General features: G+C 51.9%; 1 protein-coding gene across 1 annotated transcript in view; it reads left to right on the top strand.

The window, feature by feature from the left end:
- The first annotated feature begins 688 nt into the window (after positions 1 to 688).
- Positions 689 to 17649, top strand: part of HAPSTR1 (HUWE1 associated protein modifying stress responses) — a 29541-nt gene continuing 12580 nt past the window's right edge. Inside the window, exons 1-3 of the mRNA XM_056107423.1 lie at positions 689 to 958; positions 1316 to 1396; positions 14281 to 14556. Of these exons, the coding sequence (XP_055963398.1) occupies positions 733 to 958; positions 1316 to 1396; positions 14281 to 14556 (583 nt within the window). The 5' untranslated portion in view covers positions 689 to 732. The remainder of the gene's footprint in view (positions 959 to 1315; positions 1397 to 14280; positions 14557 to 17649) is intronic.

Below are 17649 nucleotides of genomic sequence, written 5' to 3'. Positions count from 1 at the left end.
CCCCGAAGTCGGCGGCGGAAAGGGCCCCGCGGGGCGCGGCCGCGGCGCCGCGCCACGTGACCCAGCCGGGCGGCCGGGCCGGGGCTGCGGGCGAGCGCGCATGCGCGGCGCCTGCCCTCGCCCGGGTGTGTTTTTTTTTTTATTTTTTTTTCCCTCCTCCCCCCGCTTCCTGCTGGGTCGGCTCCGCCCCCTCGGCCTCCCCGGCCGCCCCCGCCCTCGCCTTCCTGCCTCCGCGGCCGGCCCCGCCCCATTGAGGACGTCACGCGGCGCGGCCAATGGCGGCGCGGCCGGCGGGCGGAAGCGGCGGGCGCGGGCCAATGGGGAGGCGCGGGGCGGGCGCGGCGCGGCGGGGCCGGGCGGCGGCGGGGGGCGGCGCCTGGCCGCCGGCATGTGGGCGGGCGCGGGCGGGGACGGGCCGCCGCAGAGGCGTCGGCGGCGGCGGCGGCGGCGGCGGCGCCTCAGTCTCGGCGCGGGGCGCGGCGGCGCAGGGCGGGCGCGCGGCGGGCGGCGGCGGCGGCGGCGGCGGCGGCGCTAGGCGGGCTCGGGCCGGCCGGGCGCGGAGCGGGCGGGCGCGGCGGGGGCCGGAGCCGGGGCCGCGGGCCCAGCGAGCCGCGCCGGGCCGGGCCGCGCCGCCGCCGCCGCCGCCGCCGCCGCCGCCGCCCCCGGGGCCGCCCGACGACGACGCGGCGGCCGAGGCGGACGCGGCGGCGGCGGCGGCGGCGGCCGCGGGCCATGGAGGAGCGGCGGGAGGAGGGCGAGGCGGAGATCCAGGAGCACGGGCCCGAGCACTGGTTCTCCAAGTGGGAGCGCCAGTGCCTGGCCGAGGCCGAGCAGGACGAGCAGCTGCCGCCCGAGCTGCAGGAGGAGGCGGCGGCGGCCGCGCAGCCCGAGCTCCGGCAGCAGAAGCTCTGGCACCTCTTCCAGAACTCGGCCACGGCCGTGGCGCAGCTCTACCAGGGTGAGGGCGCCGCGCCCCCAAGATGGCGGCGGGCGGGGGGCGGCCGGGGGTCGCGGCGCGCGGGAGGGGCCGGCCGGCCCAAGATGGCGGCGCGCGGCGGCGGCGGCGGCGGCGGCGGCGGCGGCGGCGGGGCGGGGGGGGCGGGGGGGGGCGGCCCTTTGTGGCCCGGGGCGGGGTCTGCGCGGCCGCCCCGACCCGCCCCCCGCCCCCCGCCCCGAGCCCGGCACAAAATGGCGAGGCCCAACATGGCCGGTGCGGGCCGCCCGCTGACTCGCCGCCTCTCTCTCTCCCTCCCTCCCTCCCCTCCCCCCTGTCCGTCGGTCCGTCCGCCCGCCCCCCGCCGCCCTTTGTCTCCAGACCGGGTGTGCCAGCAGCCAGGACTGTCGCTCTGGGTCCCGTTCCAAAACGCAGCCACCGCCGTCACCAACCTCTACAAAGGTAACGCCGCCCCCGGTGCCCCCCGCCCCCCCTCCTCAGCGACCCCCGACCCCCGACCCCGGCGGGCGGGCGGGTGGGTGGGTGCATGGGTGGGTGGGTGGGGGGCGCCGCCGCTCGCTCGCTCGCTCGCTTGACAGCTTCCGCCTCGGTGCCGGAGAGGGGAAGGGGAGGGGAGGGGGCGGTCGGGCCCCGCCGGGTGGGCTGGGGGGTGTCCGTCCTCCCCCCGCCCCCCCGCAAAGGCCGATCGCCCTTGCCGGCCCCTCCCCCACCCGCCCCGAGCTGGCCGCAAAGTCCACCCGCGTCCTCCTCTTCCTCCTCCTCCTCCTCCCGCTGGCCGGGGCTTTCGGGGGTGCCACGCGCCTCCCCCTCGAGATCGGGGACCCCCGGGGCCCTGGCGGGAGTGTCCATGGGACGGGTCCGGTGGTGCCGGACGGTGGTCACGGGCCTCTCCGGCCTTCCCCGGGCCGGCCCGAGGCCAGCCGCAGGAATTCTGGACCTCGCAGCTGGGTCGGAAGGGAGGGGAGCACGGGAGCACGGGAGCACGGGCCGGGGAGGCTCTGTCCCTGCTGCTTCCCCCCCCCCCCCGGGAGGAACAAAAGACCCCCCGTTGCCAGGCTGCTTGGGCAGGAGGTGCGTGGGGGTCCAGGGTGCGGGCACGGTGGTCATTCGAGCGCCGGAGCGGAGGCCGCCCGAGAGTGGGTTTGCTTCGGGGAATGAGGAACCAACCGAGAGTCCGGCCGGGCCCGGCTCAGCAGGGAGGAGCCCAGGGTGGCCCCGTGATTGACCCACGTCCTTTCTCTTTGGCTAGCTGGGCTCCTCGAATCAGGAGCCAGCCGAGGTCCTTAAGTGCTCTGGGGGTCTTGACTCAAGTCTCCTAAACGGGTTTTGGCCTTGAGTTCAGGGAGAAGTTGGAAGCGCTGCTTGATTTTTTTTTTTTCTTTTTTTTAAAAAAACAACTGATTTCTTGGATTGTGGTTTCCCAGCCAGATCACCCGAAGTAGATTTTGACTTGATATCAGGAGCAGCCGTTGAAACGGAAACTGTGTTTTCGCCCATGCTCTGCCCCCTCTGGGTCCGGTCCTCGCTGCCCTGATTCCAGAGTGCCCTGAGCCGAGCCTTGAGAGTCGGCTGGTGCGTGGCTTCCCCTGCTCCCCTGATGCCCTTGGGAGGACGCGTTGATTCACACTGTGCGTGGTCCCGGGCCACGCGAGAACCGGAAAGTTAGTTCAGGGCCTGGGGTTGCTGAGGTCCTGCTGTTTTTTCCATTCGCTTGTTCCAGTTGTTTTTTTTTTTTTTTGGGGGGGGGTCCACATCTGGCATGCTCAGGGCGTACTCCCGGCTCTGGGCTCAGGGCTCGGGCGCAGTCCTGCTCTAGGGGACCCCGTGCCATCTCACCCCGGTTGGCTGAGTGCAAGGCGGGCACCCTCTGTGGCCCCCCGGTTCCTAAGCCTTTGCTCCTCCCTGGGCGCTGTGGTGCCAGCTCCTGCCCCATTTGCTGGGGAAACTGCTTGAAGGGGAAGGCAGCACATCTTCAGTCCCTTCCGGGTTCCGCGCTCTACCTAGGCTGCACGAGAAATACGGATTTTTCCTGGCGTTTCCATTTTTGGTGCCGTTGTATGCTCCAGGACTGTGTTCCTGCTGTACTTAGCACCTTTTGTTGTTTGTGGACACCTCTGGTGTCCATCCTCAGGTCCTTAGCGAGGGCACCCCTGCCTCTGTACGCCCTCTCTCTCTCTCTCTCTCTGGTCCCATTATGGCACCCTTTTGGTTTATCTTTGGGCTACACCTGGCTTTCCGCTATGGGGGGGACCGAATGGGGTGTGGGGGTGGAACCTGGGTCAGCTGCATGCGAGGCGAGGACCCTCCCCACTGGACCCTCTCCCAGCCCCCATTGTGACGCTTCACAGCTGCTAGTTTTCCTTGAGGCTGACTACACGTGAGCTAGTGCTGAACTCTAGTAGAAATGGTTCCTGGTTTGGGCATTTGATTTCGATGCTTTATTCACTAGAGGTTCCTTGTTAGAAAAAAACTTTGTAGCAAGTGTGATGGGTTTCTTGGCTTATTACTTTTGTATCCTCTTTCTTCTTCACTTTTGGACCACGCCCACTGGTGCTCAGGGGTCACTCCTCGCCCTGCACTTCAGGCATCAGTCCTGGTGGGCTTGGGGGACCCTGTGGGATATCGGGGATCAGACTGCAGGGCATGTGCCCCCTCCACGGTACTGTCTCTCTGGCCCCTTTATCCTGTTGCTGTGAAATGAGACACAGCCCCTTTTTACCCGGTAGGAACTGAAAGCGATAATCTGGGATATTTCGTGTAGCGGCATTTCTAGTTGATTCGTGGAGAATATGGCAGATACTCTGGAGTCCCCGGGTCCTTCCTGGGTGTGTGGTCTTAGAGCCCGCAGAGACAGCTGGAGGAGTAATTGGGCACCTTCGGAGAGCCAGGACAATTAGTGAGGTTGTGCCGGCAGTGCTCGCCAGCATTGAGCAGTGGCATGCTGCAATCAAGAGTGAATGTTCACAGTGCCGATTAAATTACTTAAATGCGGTTTACAGGGAGGGGGCAGGTCTGTTTTTTTCCTGGGGGAGGAGCAGGGGGATCCTTCCTTTCCAGTGGGAAGTGGGCAGTGCTTTTATGGTTCGCGTGATGAAGCATTTAACCTGGCAGGCTGAAATGGCTCATTTTGCAGCCCGGGAGAGGTTGACGCTTTGTCAGCTTCTTGGTGGCTTTTCAGATGAGCACGTAGGAAGGTGAGAAGCGAGGTAGGAAACAAGCGGAGCGCTCTTTCGGACTGCCCCTGGGCTGACAGAAACGGAGCCTTCGGTCGATTCTGTTGGAATGTGTTTAGGGGGCTTCGGAGGGGGACTTGGTGCCGCGGAGTGCCTGCAGAGTGTGGCGTGTGGTCACTTTGGTACCTTGCTGCGTTGCACAGCGAGGCCAGACCCGCTTCCTCTCCATGGAGTGGGAGAAACACTTGCTGCCGATCCTTGTTCCTTCCTTTCTTTCTCTTTCTCCCTTGTTTTTGCTGTTTTTGGGTCACACACCAGTACTCAGGGATTCGCTTTGAACTGCAACAGAGTCACTCCTGGTGGCCCCGTATCATGTGGGGTGCCAGGGACGGGACTTGGGATGGCCAGGTGCGTTGCCCTGGCTGCGCCGTGGGTGATGTCCGTTCTGTACTTGGTGGCGTAGTGTCCATGACTTGGAATATTTTGAGATCTGCAGTTTAAAACTGGGAAGATCTTAAAGGCCTTTCGTTCTGCTTTAGGTCGATGCTTCCCCGGGAAGCAGAGTAGTGGCCAGTGTTTTCTTCTCCCAGCCGCTTCCCCATCCCACCCTCATTTCCTTGAGCGAGTTTCATAGGTGGCTTCTGACTCCGCATTAGGAACGTGTTCTTCACTGTTTTAGTTGTTTATTTATTAGTGAAACACCGTGAGGTACAGTTGTAGACTTGCAAACTTCGTGCTTGGGTTTCAGTTATACGGTGACCAAATGCCCTTCCCTCCTCCAGCGCCCCATTCTCCACCACCGACTTCAGGCTCTTTCTGCTCAAGCTACTTGGTCAGTCAGGAGGGTGGCCTTGTCCTTCCAGGAGTCTCATGTCCGCTGTGGTGAAGGCGTGCTGGGTGCTGACTTCCAGCACCCTTTGTGAGTCAGTACTTCTTACACCTCATTGTGTTTCTGCTCACCACTTTGCAATTGTTCTTCTCACCTACTTGTGTTTTTTCTTGCTATTCTAGGTTAAGCTCCATTTCTTTATTTTCTAACTTTTTTTTTTTCGGTTTTGGATCCCACCCCCCAGCAGTGCGCAGGGCTTACTCCTGGCTCTGGGGACCATATTTGTTGTTGAGAATTGAACCCAGGTCGGTTGCATGTAAGGCAAGCAGCTTACCTGCTTTATGGCACCAATCTCTCTCTTTTTTTTTTTTGGCTTTTTGGGTCACACCTGGCGATGCACAGGGGTTACTCCTGGCTTTACACTCAGGAATGACTCCTGGCGGTTCTCAGGGGACCGGCCATATGGGATGCTGGGGATTGAACCTGGGTCGGTTGCGTGCAAGGTAGACGCCCTAGCCCTTGTGCTATGGCTCCAGCCCCCTCTCATTTCTTGAGCCTCCACTTTTGCGATACCACACATGGAGAGCTTTTTTTGGGGATACCGTTTATGTGAAAGATGTTTTTCATTCTTTCCTTGAAAAACTCTTGTCCCAAGGCACTTCCGAATTCTAGCTCTGAGCATGCAGGAGGCAGCGTCTCCTCTACCACCAGAGTGACCGTGTTCAAACTTCTTTGGCTTTTGAACCACACTTGGCAGTGTGGCACTGCTACTCCTTGCCCTGTGCTCAGAGATCACTTCCTGGCAGGGCTCTGGGGGACCATACGTCATGCCAGGAATTACACACGGGTCAACTCTGTGCAGGGCAAGCTCCCCGCTCTCCAGTCTCTCCGTCCTCTTGTTAAGGGGGTTAGACAGTGACCTGGGGGCAGGTGTTGGCGAGCTTTTCCAGACGGTGCTCTTTCCCCTCTTGAGGGAGAAGGTCCCTATGGCTTAAGGGGCCGGCCCTGGGTTCAGGAGCAGGGCTGACTGGGAGTGCTGGTGTGTTGGTGAGCGCGCTGATTGCCCAGTGACTTGTGGCTGTGGACTTACGGTGAAAGAAATTTGAATGGTTTTCCTTCACTTGATTTCTGTGTGTTGAAATAATACTTGTATTTATTTTTCTTGTCCCCCCCCCCCCCCCCCAAATAATACTTGGCAGGTAACAATCAACATGAAGTTCATTATGTTTTTGGTGTCAAACCTCTTGGTGGGGTGGTGGGACACACCTGGCGGTGCTCAGAGGGTCTTCCTGACTCCGTGCCCAGGAGCGGCCCCAGACGGTGCTCAGGTGCCAGGGCTTCAAACCTGGGCCTGACCCTTTTGTAGCCTGTGCTGCCAGCCAAGTTCTCTACGCTGTGTCGTCTTCACGGTGGCCGTTTTGAATCTCTCTGTGATCTGAAAGTGTTCTGGACACAGCTGAGAATTTGTGGGTCAACTGGAGGAGAGTGATGAAAGAAAAGGGCAGAGAAAGCTTATTTGGGGACCAAAAAGTCGGAATTCAGCCACCCCGTAATGTGGCTCTGGAGCTGGTTTGACTTGACCTTGCTCCGGAAAACTCTTTCTGAACTTTGAGACTTTGTTTAAAGACCCGCTGGGGTTGGAGAGAGAGCTCAAAGGACAGAGTGTGATCTGCGTGTGGGAGGGCCAGATGCCATCCTTGCGTCACACCGTCCCGGGGACACCTCCAGGAGTGGCCCGTGTGCGCTGAGCTTGGTGGGGCTCCCTCCTCCTCCTCCCACATAAAACTAGCGTGGCTGGTGTACAGTTAGAAACTCCTAAATTTTGTTTCATTATTTTTGGTTTTGGGGACACACTTGGTTGTGCTTGGGGCTTCTTTCCTTTTCTTTCTTTTTTTTTTTCAGTTTATAGTTTGCTGCAGGCTGACTTTAGGTTGACCTTGCTACCACTCATTATTACTTCGGACTAGCCTTGGGGCTTATTTCTGGCTCTACTTCGGGGATTCCCCCCCAGAGGGGATTGGGGATGTTGTGTGGGGTGCTGGGGACCTAACCTGAGTCGGCTGTTTACAGGACTGGACCGATCTGGGTTCCTGAATTTTGCTTCCTCTTCGGGCAGAGGGCATACCTAGTGGTACTCAGGTGGTACTGGACCATCTGTGGTGCAAGGGTTTGAGCTAGTCGTTCAGCCTGAAAGCCCCAGCCGCAGATGGGTTTTTGCTCTGTCTCTGGCCTCTGAATTTTATTTCAAACCTAATCACAGGGCAGTTGGTTGCCACAATTATTCTCTTTTGTTTGTTTTGGGGCCACACCCAGCGGCGCTCTGGGCTTACTCCCAGCTCTGCGTCTGGGTCCCTGCTGGTGAACTTGGGGAAACTACTGGGGTGCTGGGGGTTGAACCTGGGTCTCTGTGTGCAAGGCAAGCGTCCTGTCTGCTGTACTCCCTCCCAGACCTCTGTCTTTTTTGATTTTTGTGCGTAACGTCTAGATTCTTAGATACATATTTTTTCAAACTTAGAACCTACCTAAGTTGAGAGTGTTTTGACTGCAAATAAAAGTCTGCCTTCTGGCTTCACTGTTCCTAGGCATGGGTTGGTTCCTCCACCTTGTAGGTCAAGGTTAGGGCTTTGCAAATGCAGAAGCTCCTCTCCGTGGCGAGAGTGCCCCTGCACGGGTACACAGAGAGGCTTTGTCTGCAGACCAGTTTTGGTGTGGTAGCAGATCCTACTCAGAGATGGACTGGAGTGCTGGCTCCCGAGGCTGGAGCGCATGCTTTGCGTGCAGGGGGCTTGGGCTAGGGGACCAAGGTCTCAGTGCCATCCTGAGCCCCTTCGAGAGCAGCTGGGAGTGTGTCCTGAGCAGTGCAGGCCCAACCAGACACAAAGCAAACCCACCCATGGGGCTCAGCCCTCGAGGGCATGCTGTGGGTGCGAATCCTGGCTCTTCACATCCTCCACCCTGCTGGAGGGGCCCAGAGGCAGACGAACAAAGAAAAGTGAAATGAGACTGCTTTCTCAGGAACCCCACCGCACCAGCTAACGCTCAGGAGTGGCTGAGCCAGAATTGAGTTCTATGTTGCCAGTGGTTTGGGCTTATGCAGATTAGGAGGGACTCACATTCTTCACCTCTGGAGCAGATGGGTAGGAGACTTCTCCCAGAGCGGTCCAGACACCGTTGGATGCCTGGTAATCATGGGTTCTGGGATTCTTCCCTCGTACCTGTGCTTGGTCTAGTGCATTAATGTGCACTACGGAAATGGCTCCAAGTTGGTGCTGATGTTGGACACTACGTAGAGTACAGGGAGTGGTTTCCTCATCGGGATAGATTCATTTTGGACCCAAAACTTTTTTTTTTTTTTGGCCACCCCCAGCAGTGTTCAGTGCTTACTCCTGGCTCTGTGCTCAGATCTGAGTCCTGGCCGGCTCTGGGGGGGATCTTGTAAGGCTCGTCCCTTATCCCCTGTGCTGTCTCTCTGGCGCCTCCAATCTCCGTTTCTCATGCAGTACTCAACCCTCTCCACCACCCATCCCCCCGCTGCTTGGATAGTGCAAATTTATTTTGAAAGGTTTTCCTTTTTCATAGTTGTCCGTGTTGCTTGGAAGTGCTGCTTTAATTTGCTGGGGTGATCTTTAGGTTTGTAGGTCTCTAAGGAGAACGGGAAGTGACTCTCCTTCAGGATGAAGTGGTAAGGGAACTCTGCTGTTTATTAAGTTTTGGGTTTAGGCCCTTGGAGCCTCAGTTTCCGTTCCTTGTTTATGAAACTGAGAGACCGCTGCCTTGGGTAACTCCTGTAAGGTCTGTATTAAATTATAGAGGGAAGTCTCCTTCTTACCGTATGGATGTTGGAAGCTTCTGTGTCTGATCTTGCTCGCAGATACTGTTAAGATTCTGTGCCTCTGCTCCTTTCTAGTGGTTGGACAAGATTGCTGAAATCTGTAGGATTTCACTTTCATCTGCTGACATAAAAACATTCCTTAAACGGTGTGAGACATGGGATGTCGACTGTGATTGTGAGTCAGTTTGGCTGTTGAATAAGGAAATAAGGAAATAAATGTGTTAGATTAAAGGTTAAATCGACATTTTGGTTTCCTGGGGTTTGCTTAACCTTAAACTTGGGGCTTTTTTCCACAGCTTTGACTATTATAAAAAGTGGGGTTGGGTACAACTGTCTACAGATGTTTGTTCTGTTTTTCTAGAGTGTGAGTTCCTGGTTATCAGGGTTGAAGTATGTTCAAAGCAGTGTTTAGCCGAGAGCCTCTAGAAGGCCGTTCATGTGTGTGTGTGTGTGTGTGTGTGTGTGTTCTACTGGACATTAAACAGTCTTTTCATTAAAATGTAGTTTAGGCATTTTGTATATTCTCCAGTAAGCAAATATTGACAGCTAGGTCGTAAACATATATGGCATATATTTTATTTTATTCTATTTGCTTTTTGGGTCACACCCGGTGATGCTCAGGGGTTACTCCTGGCTCTGCACTCAGGAATTACTCCTGGCGGTGCTCGGGGTGACCATATGGGATGCTGGGAATCGAACCCAGGTTGGCTGCGTGCAAGGCAAACGCTCTACCCGTTGTGCTATCGCTCCAGCTCCATATGGCCTATATTTTAAAGGTAGAAGCAATACTAGATTTTTTTACTTAGGTGAGTAACAGACTGGATATATAAAGGTAAACTGATTTGAATTTGTCATTCAGGGTATGTTGTTAATGTTATAAAACCAAATTATGCTTAGACAATGCAAAAGCATGTACTAGATAACCTAAATATTATATTTTATTTTAGTCTGTAAATCTTGAAGTTTACAGAACATCTGATTATTGTTTATTCTTGGGCCACAGTTATCTGTGCTCAAGGATTACTCCTGGCGGGCTCAGGGGACCCTATGGGGTGCCAGGGATTGAACCTGGGCCAGCTGCATGCAAGGCAAACACCCTACCTGCAGTGCTATTGCTCCTAGCTACGTGCTCAGATTTTTAATGTCAAATGGTTATTGGTGCATACATTTTAGACAGTTTTACAACTATCTTCTAAACAAAAAGTTCTCCAGCTTTTCCCGAACTGAGCTTTTAAAGGGTCACTCCTTTGCAGATCTGACTCTTGTAACATCAGCCCTCAATTAAAACAAAGTAAGACGTTACCAAATTCTTTCCCCAGGATGTTATTTTAATTCTTTGTTTGTTTTGTTTTGGGGCCCACCCAACAATGCACAGGGCTCATTCCTGGCTCTGCTCAGGGATTACTCCTGGCGGGGCTCAGAGATCATATGCAGTTACATAGTACTCCGTATATGAAAGAGAAGAAACCACCTTGCAAAAGGGGAGGGGAGAGAGCACATGCGGGAGAGCAAGAGAGCACCAGACAGACAGACAGACAGACAGCTGTCAGTCTCTGTAGTGTATAAAGCCAACCACCTTATTTGCAGAACTCTCTGCTCAGTTCTCTGGCTCCTTGGGAATGTGGTTTTTTTTTTTTTTTTTTTTTTTTTTGCTTTTTGGGTCACACCTGGCAATGCACAGGGGTTACTCCTGGGTATGCACTGAGGAATCACTCCTGGCAGTGCTCAGGGGACCCTATGGGATGCTGGGAATCGAACCTGTGTTGGCTGCTTGCAGGGCAAACGCCCTACCCTCTGTGCTATCCCTCCAGCTCTAGGAATGTCTTTTTCGAATGATAAATTGCCCTTCTCCGTGGCTGTTTGGTTTTATGTCAGATTTTGCTTTTAATGTTTTGCTATAAACTGTCCTCTTCTTTGCACCTGGGTTGTCCGGTGGGCATTGTTTCATCTTTCTTTGCACTGTCCAAGACTGCTTCTGACTTGTTTCTTTTTCTTCCTTTGTTTTTGTTTTTTTGGGTCACGCCTGGTGATGCCCAGGGGTTACTCCTGGCTCTGCACTCAGCAGTTACTCCTGGCGCTGCTCAGGGGACCATATGGGATGCTGGGAATCGAACCTGGGTCAGCTGTGTGCAAGGCAAACGCCCTCCCCGCTGTGCGATCTCTCCAGCCCTGACTTGTTTCTTGTATCCCTTTCATGATTCCAACATTTTCCCTCGGGAAAACCTGTTTTGAACCTTTCTTTTTTTCTTAAATAAAATATCATTTTCTTGTCATTATCTTTGAAACAGAAACTTCTCGGTTCCAAACTGAAGCTTAAGTTCTCTCTCAGGTAGGGCTGGAGGTTCTGGGCTCACCAATGTTTTGTCTCTGTTCTTCCTATTCTTTCTACTCTTTCGTGGGATTGGCACAGCTTGCTTGTTTTTAAAATCTTTCCAGCTTTTTTTTTTTCCTTAAATCTCTATCTTGGGCCGTGCCCCATGTTGTTCAGGGCTTTATTCTGGTTCTGCGCTTGGGGATCACGCCTGGCGGTATTCAGGGTCCCACTTGGGATTTAGGGCCCCATATGTGCTGCTGGGGGTCGAACCTGGATCAGTGGTGTGCATGGCAAATGCCTGTCCCATTTTTTTTTTAGAATCACTCAGTCTAAAAATGGTCTCGGAAGTTGTATAAGAGTTTATCTCTGCCTGTAATATTGGCTTTATCTCAGTTCTTCAGACGCAAAGGAAAGGCCGTTTATATCCTCTTAAGCATGCTGTTTATACTTTCAGGATGAGTTTATGCTTGCTTTGTTTATGATGCAATTAGCTATAATACAGTGCTTCACATTCATTCTCCTAGTGGAATGGTGGGGAAAATTAGTCTTTAATGCTGTTTTAATCAGTAAAATAGAATTAACGGTTTTCTTAAAGTTATGGCCGATGTGGCATATTGACATATTGAATACTCTCGGTGGCTTGCCAGGCTCTCCGAGAGGGGGGGAGGACTCGAACTCGGGTTGGCCATGTTGGCCGCTTGTAAGGCGAACGCCCTACCGCTGTGCTATCGCTCACAGTATGCCAAACACAGTAACAACAAAGTCTCCAATGGAGACGTTACTGGGCCCGCTCGAGCAAATCGACGATCAACGGGAGGGCCTTAAGTAAGTAAGTAATGGCCGATGTGCTTAACATAGAATCTTTATAAAAGATTTTTCAATCGATGTCAAGTAGTCTGGCTCTCGTTTGGTTTTGTCCTGGGCCACACCCAGAGATCGACCCTTGGGTCACTACTGGCTCTGTTCAGGGGTCCCTCGAGCACTGTTTGGGCCCATATGTGATGCTGAGGATTGGGCTCGGGTTGGGCCGTGCTCGGCAAGTGCCTTACCCTGTTGTTTCCTCTGCAGCCCTCTCTTCTTCTACGGGATGTCTTGGGAGGGCTTCCCTGTGTTCCTGTTGTTCTCCACCCCTTCCCATTTTTTAATTTCCCAGCAGTAGAAAGGCTGAACTGCCTCGTTAGGAAATTCTGCTTGTGCTTGTCTCTTGCTGTCTTTTCAGTTAATGCACAGTTAATGCACGTTTAGCTTGGGGGCTGAGTTTGGATTATTTTTTTCCCTAAGACACAACTCTTCACTTGTTGATTATTCTTTGGTCAGAGTCAGCTTCCAGTGTAACACACAAGGGATTACGAGCATGATTAGGAAAAGAAAGAGAGGAATGCTTCCTTGTATTAAACAAGAATTGCTGCTTTTATGACCGATCCAGGGATAAAGCGTTGATGGCTTTTATGTTTATGTTCTTAAAAATAGAACAGTGATTTTCTGTTAGTATGATCGTGCAAATGGAAATGAGCTGGAAGAGTAACAACCAATTTTTTGGGTGGTGCAGGTCCACACCCAGCAGTGTTTAGGGGTTACTCCTGGTTCTTCACTCAGGAATAATTCCTGGAGGGCGCAGGGATCATATGGGATACTGGAGATCGAACCCAGGTCTGCTGCATGCGTGGCGCCTTACCCTCTGTGCTGTTGCTCTGGCCCCATCAACATACGTATTTTTTTAACTTGATAAAGCCACTAAATGACGGATCACTTTAGCGGACATGTGTTCCAGTACATAGAGGTCACGGTGTCTACTGGGCCTGAGAGACTTTGGGTTCGAGTCTTGAAATGGTTATGAGTTGGTGGAAAGCTGTTTGTGGAGCTGGAAGGAGGATGAAAATGTACCTCAGGAAGTACTTGGCGTCTTTTTTCCCCTCTGCTGTTTGGTTTTGATGGAGTGCGGTCATCAGCCATTTAATTTCCCCTCATCTCCAAAATGCTGCTGTCTCTAGTGAGGTACCGGTTCTTTTTCCGTCTTGAGTGTGGGGGACCGCAGTGCGGGGGGAGGGTGGCAGCTCCTGGGCTGCTTGGTAGTGCTCCCAGGATCCCGTGGTGCCAGCGATCCAACCTGGGTGGCCTGCATATGAAGCGCGTCTAGCCCAGTCAGCTTCCTCCTAGGCTGGGCGTATGGTTTTGGGTGCTGACTTGGTCACGAAGGGGCGAGAGTACCCAAAATGACCTAGTAGACACAGGTGAGCCTGGTGAGGCAATCCTGTGTTGAAGGAAATGACGCTTAGACTTCATAAGATTTCACTTGTCACTTTTTCTTTGTGGGTTTTTTTTTTTTTTGGTATTTATTTTGTTTTGGCCACATCTGGCAGGCCTCAGGGCTTATTCTTTGTGCTCAGGGATCATTCTTGGAGGTTCAGGGTCGAACTCAGGCCAGATTTCACTCTTTCTGCAAAGTAGGGGCGAGTTTGGCCTGGTGGTTAAGACCAGAGATTTTCAGAGTGAAATACCAGTCTTGTAGATAGTTACACAGCGCGCAGTATCTTTTCCTCATTTGGAAAAAGAAACAGTAAGATTTCTGTGCCTTTTCCCCTTAGTTGAATAAAGTTTTGTGTGGTACCAACATAAAATTTAATTTAAACTAAGTAAATTGTGCTAGCAGATAAAGTATAGTAAGTTTTTTTAAATAACATTTTAAAATGGTGATTAAAATAACAATAGTCCTGGACTGGAGAGAGGTCAGTGGGTTTGGAATGCATGTTTTTCTTGCATTACAAGATCCAAGTTCAGTCCCCAGCAAGCATATGGTCTCTTGTGCAGTGCTCTGCCCTAAACAAAAACAAAAAAATGCCCAAGGAGTAATCGTGTGTGTGTGTGTGTGTGGAGCTACTCCCAACCGTGCTCAGAAATCACTTGGGATTTGGGAAAGGTACAGTGCCAGGGTTGAATTTAGGCCAGCTGGCGGGCACTTTTCTTAACGTACTGTCTTCCCTTGCCTCCTTAAAGAAAAGGCAGGAGTTCTGGGACTGAGATGTGCTGAATTTAGCCTATGAAATTCAGTTGTGTTTAATAGGTACAGTGGAGCCTCGACACCTCTCTGTACTTCACGAGACTGTCTTGGGTAACTTGTAAATCGTTTTCTTTAGAAGATGACTCTGCTGATCGCTTGTCTTTTTTCTCCCTTCACAGAAAGCGTGGATACGCATCAGCGGAGTTTTGATATTGGAATTCAGATTGGCTATCAGCGGCGCAATAAGGATGTGTTGGCTTGGGTCAAAAAGCGCAGAAGAACTATTCGCAGAGAAGATCTGATCAGCTTCCTGTGTGGAAAAGTCCCTCCGCCACGAAACTCGCGCGCTCCCCCGAGACTGACTGTAGTGTCCCCTAACAGAGCTGCTTCGACGGAAACTAGCTCATCCGTAGAGACTGATTTGCAACCCTTCCGGGAAGCCATAGCTCTGCATGGTAAAGCCGTTTAAACATTTCTTGGGCAGAATGGTTAAGGGTGTGCCGTGGACCCATTTTCGCATTGAGCTCCCGGTCCAGGTCCACGGTTGGCTCGTGGCCTAGGGCAGCGACCGCTTGGTCCAGACATGTCTAATAGAATGCTAGCCGAGAACCTCTGGGCAGCTGTGGAATGTTAGCTAGCCAATTCTAAAAGATGTTTCCAGAGTGTTAGCGGAGCTGACCGGTGTTACTCCATAACAGAACCTTCTGCTACATTCGAATTCACTTTACACTTTATGTGTTTTCTTAGTTTCCTAAGTCAAAGAGGAGGATCTCTGTCTTCTGTTTCACTCAGATTGCCTGGAGAGCCTCGTCAGGGACTGGTCGTTCAGACCGGCTCTACAGGGACTCAGCTCGGTGCCCTCAGTTCCTTTGAGAATGTCTGGAGAGTGCCAGAGTTGACCAGGGGGAATGGATGGACGGAGGGCCGTCAGCTTCCCTCATCACTTGGCTAGTCAGGACTGTCGGAGAACGGGCTCGTCACCTGCCCCCAGGAAAGGCCTGCCCGAAAGAGGCGATCTTCGCGTTTCCTGAGCAGCCTGGGGATTGAGTGAATCAGAGTGTGGCTGGTTGGTCTAGACCCGGCTGAAAAACAAGACCTGGTGGAGGAGATGGGCTGTGCGGGTGACTAAGCGATGAGAGTCGGGCGAGTGAGTTAGGTCGTGAGTTCTGTCAAAAGAGAACCCGTTCCGGGCCATAGTATAGGTTATTTCGATCTAAGTCATCAAAATCATGAGTTATCAAGAGCTTTTGTACCATTGAAACAAATGCTTCTTGTCAAATCTTGATGCTGAAAATCACTGTGAGAATGATGAGACTGGAAAAAACTGGGCTTTTTATTTTTTCTTAAAAGGCAGGGTGGAGGGCTGGAGTGATGATAGTACAGCAGGTAGGGTGTTGGCCTGCACGCGGTTGGCCCGGGCTCGATCCCGCCTGTTCCTCAAGCACTGCCAAGAGTAACTCCTGAGTGTGTAAATGTAGAGCCAGGAGTAACCCCTGAGCATTGCTGGGCGTGACCCAAAAAGCAAAAAAAAAAAAAAAAAAAAAAAACCAGAATCAAAAGGCAGGGTTAAGAGCTAACTACAGCCACTATTATTTTATTTCATTGTGTGTTTTTTTTTTTTTTTATTTGTGGGTCATACCTGGTGGTGCTCGGGGCTTTCTCCTGGCTCTGAGCTACCGGATCACTCCTGGTGGAGTATTGGGAAACAGAGGGTAGTTGGGATTGAACCCCTGTGCTGGCCATTACAAGGCAAGTGCCCTATCCACTGTACTTACTGCACCCGCACCCCCCCACACACACACACACGCACGTTGTGAGATTTTTTGGATAGGTGGGGAAAAAAATTTGCTTCAGGAAAGGTACGGATGAATGTAGTACTTTAAATTTTAATCAGTGAGTTCCACATCTGGAAAAAGAGAAGTGTATAGTTTGTCAGGTTCTTAGTATATGATGGCTGGTACGGCTGTCTCCTGAGTTTCATCCTTTCTACTGTGGGTTTATGATTCATTCCAGACTTCTTGCTCTCCTCTCTTTTCTATATTACTGTGTACATTCTAGAAGATTTAAGAACCATGAAAGGCACCTTAATAATGTAGTTGTATACATTGTAAAAAAGCCCAAGCCAGCTCCCCTCCCAACAGCTTTTCTATGCCCCAATTTTGTTACATTTGCTGAACAATTTGTTTAACATATGACTTATTATTTTTCATACCTTAGTTTTTAGGAAGAGACTATTTGTAATTTTTGACTTAGTTTAAGGAAGGGTTTGAAAAAGTTTACTTATAGAGCTCTGTTAGCAAAGTGGTCCTTTCCTTCAATAAACTTAAAGTAGCAATAATTTTAGAATATATTGGAGACTCAGTGTACTCATTTCTAGGGGGTTTGCACACTAAATTCCTGGAATTGAAGGTGTGGTGAAGCTACAGGAACCTTCCCTCTCTTAGAAAAAGCACTTGGAAACATGTCATACAGGGTTGGGTTTTTTTGTTTCGTTTTTTGCTTGTGAGGAACCTGAGAGTCTTAGGAGAAGAACACTCATCTGATTTGAGCATTTAAAATGAACTGTCCTCTAGTTATAGTGTTGACTAAATTAAAATGGGCTTGAACGACTTTCTGCAACCAGTTGTCCTCACGATCAGCTCTACTGAATACGTGTATTAGAAGTGAAACTGTTCAGATGCTCTTTTAGAATGTAGTTGGGGACTGGAGCGATGTACTGTGGGTAGGGCATTTCTTTGCCTTGCATGTGGCCGACCTGGGTTCGATCCCTGGCACCACCTGTGGTCCCCCAGCACTATCAGGAGTGATCCCTTGGTGCAGAGCTTAGAGTAACCCACGAACACCGCTGGGTGTTTTCCAAAAAAACAGAAAAGTGTTTGCGAATGGCTTTTTAGGGTAGATAACTTTGCAAAATCCGGTTTTACATATAGTTTGCTTAGCCAGATCTATGATCTGTATAATACAAGTCAAGTCAAATTTAAGTTCTTGGGATTCTACACAGGAGATTTTAAATTTATGAAATTTTGGAGTGCAGAGGAATGAGGGAGGTTGTGTCGATTTATTTCCCACAGCCCTCCTTACTTCTTTCACGGAGGACAGTTCCCATTGCAGCATTTCATCAGCTCTTTAAGTAAATGCTCACCTACACCGTAAGCTCCGAAAAGATACCTGAAAGATGTTCTTTATGTGCAGAAGAATGACAGACACAAGATACTTGAGTATTTGTTGTGGACAGGTGAGGTGTGATAATGAGTAAGAGCTAGTCAGTGCGTGCCTTCATTAGCCATCGACTCTAAAAAGCACACAACTGGAGCCAGAGCTGCCAGTGATTATGGAGGCGTCACGGGCATGATCCAGTGTTTGGTTTGGTCCTTGGTCCCTGCAAATAGCTCATTTTCTGCACCATTGGATAATCATCTGACTGTCGCACGTACCACAAAATCAGAGAAACACAGAAGCATGTGCTCAGTCGAATTCTGTTCTTGTTAGTCCTTAAAGTCTTTTTTTTTTAAAGTACTAAGAGCTGAATTAATAACTGATGTTTTGCT

This window comes from Sorex fumeus, unplaced genomic scaffold (genome assembly GCF_029834395.1).
Source record: "Sorex fumeus unplaced genomic scaffold, SorFum_2.1 ptg000165l, whole genome shotgun sequence".
NCBI classification, from domain to species: Eukaryota; Metazoa; Chordata; class Mammalia; order Eulipotyphla; family Soricidae; genus Sorex; species Sorex fumeus.
Note: the sequence above shows the minus strand (reverse complement) of the source record. Positions and strands in the feature narration are given on the sequence as shown.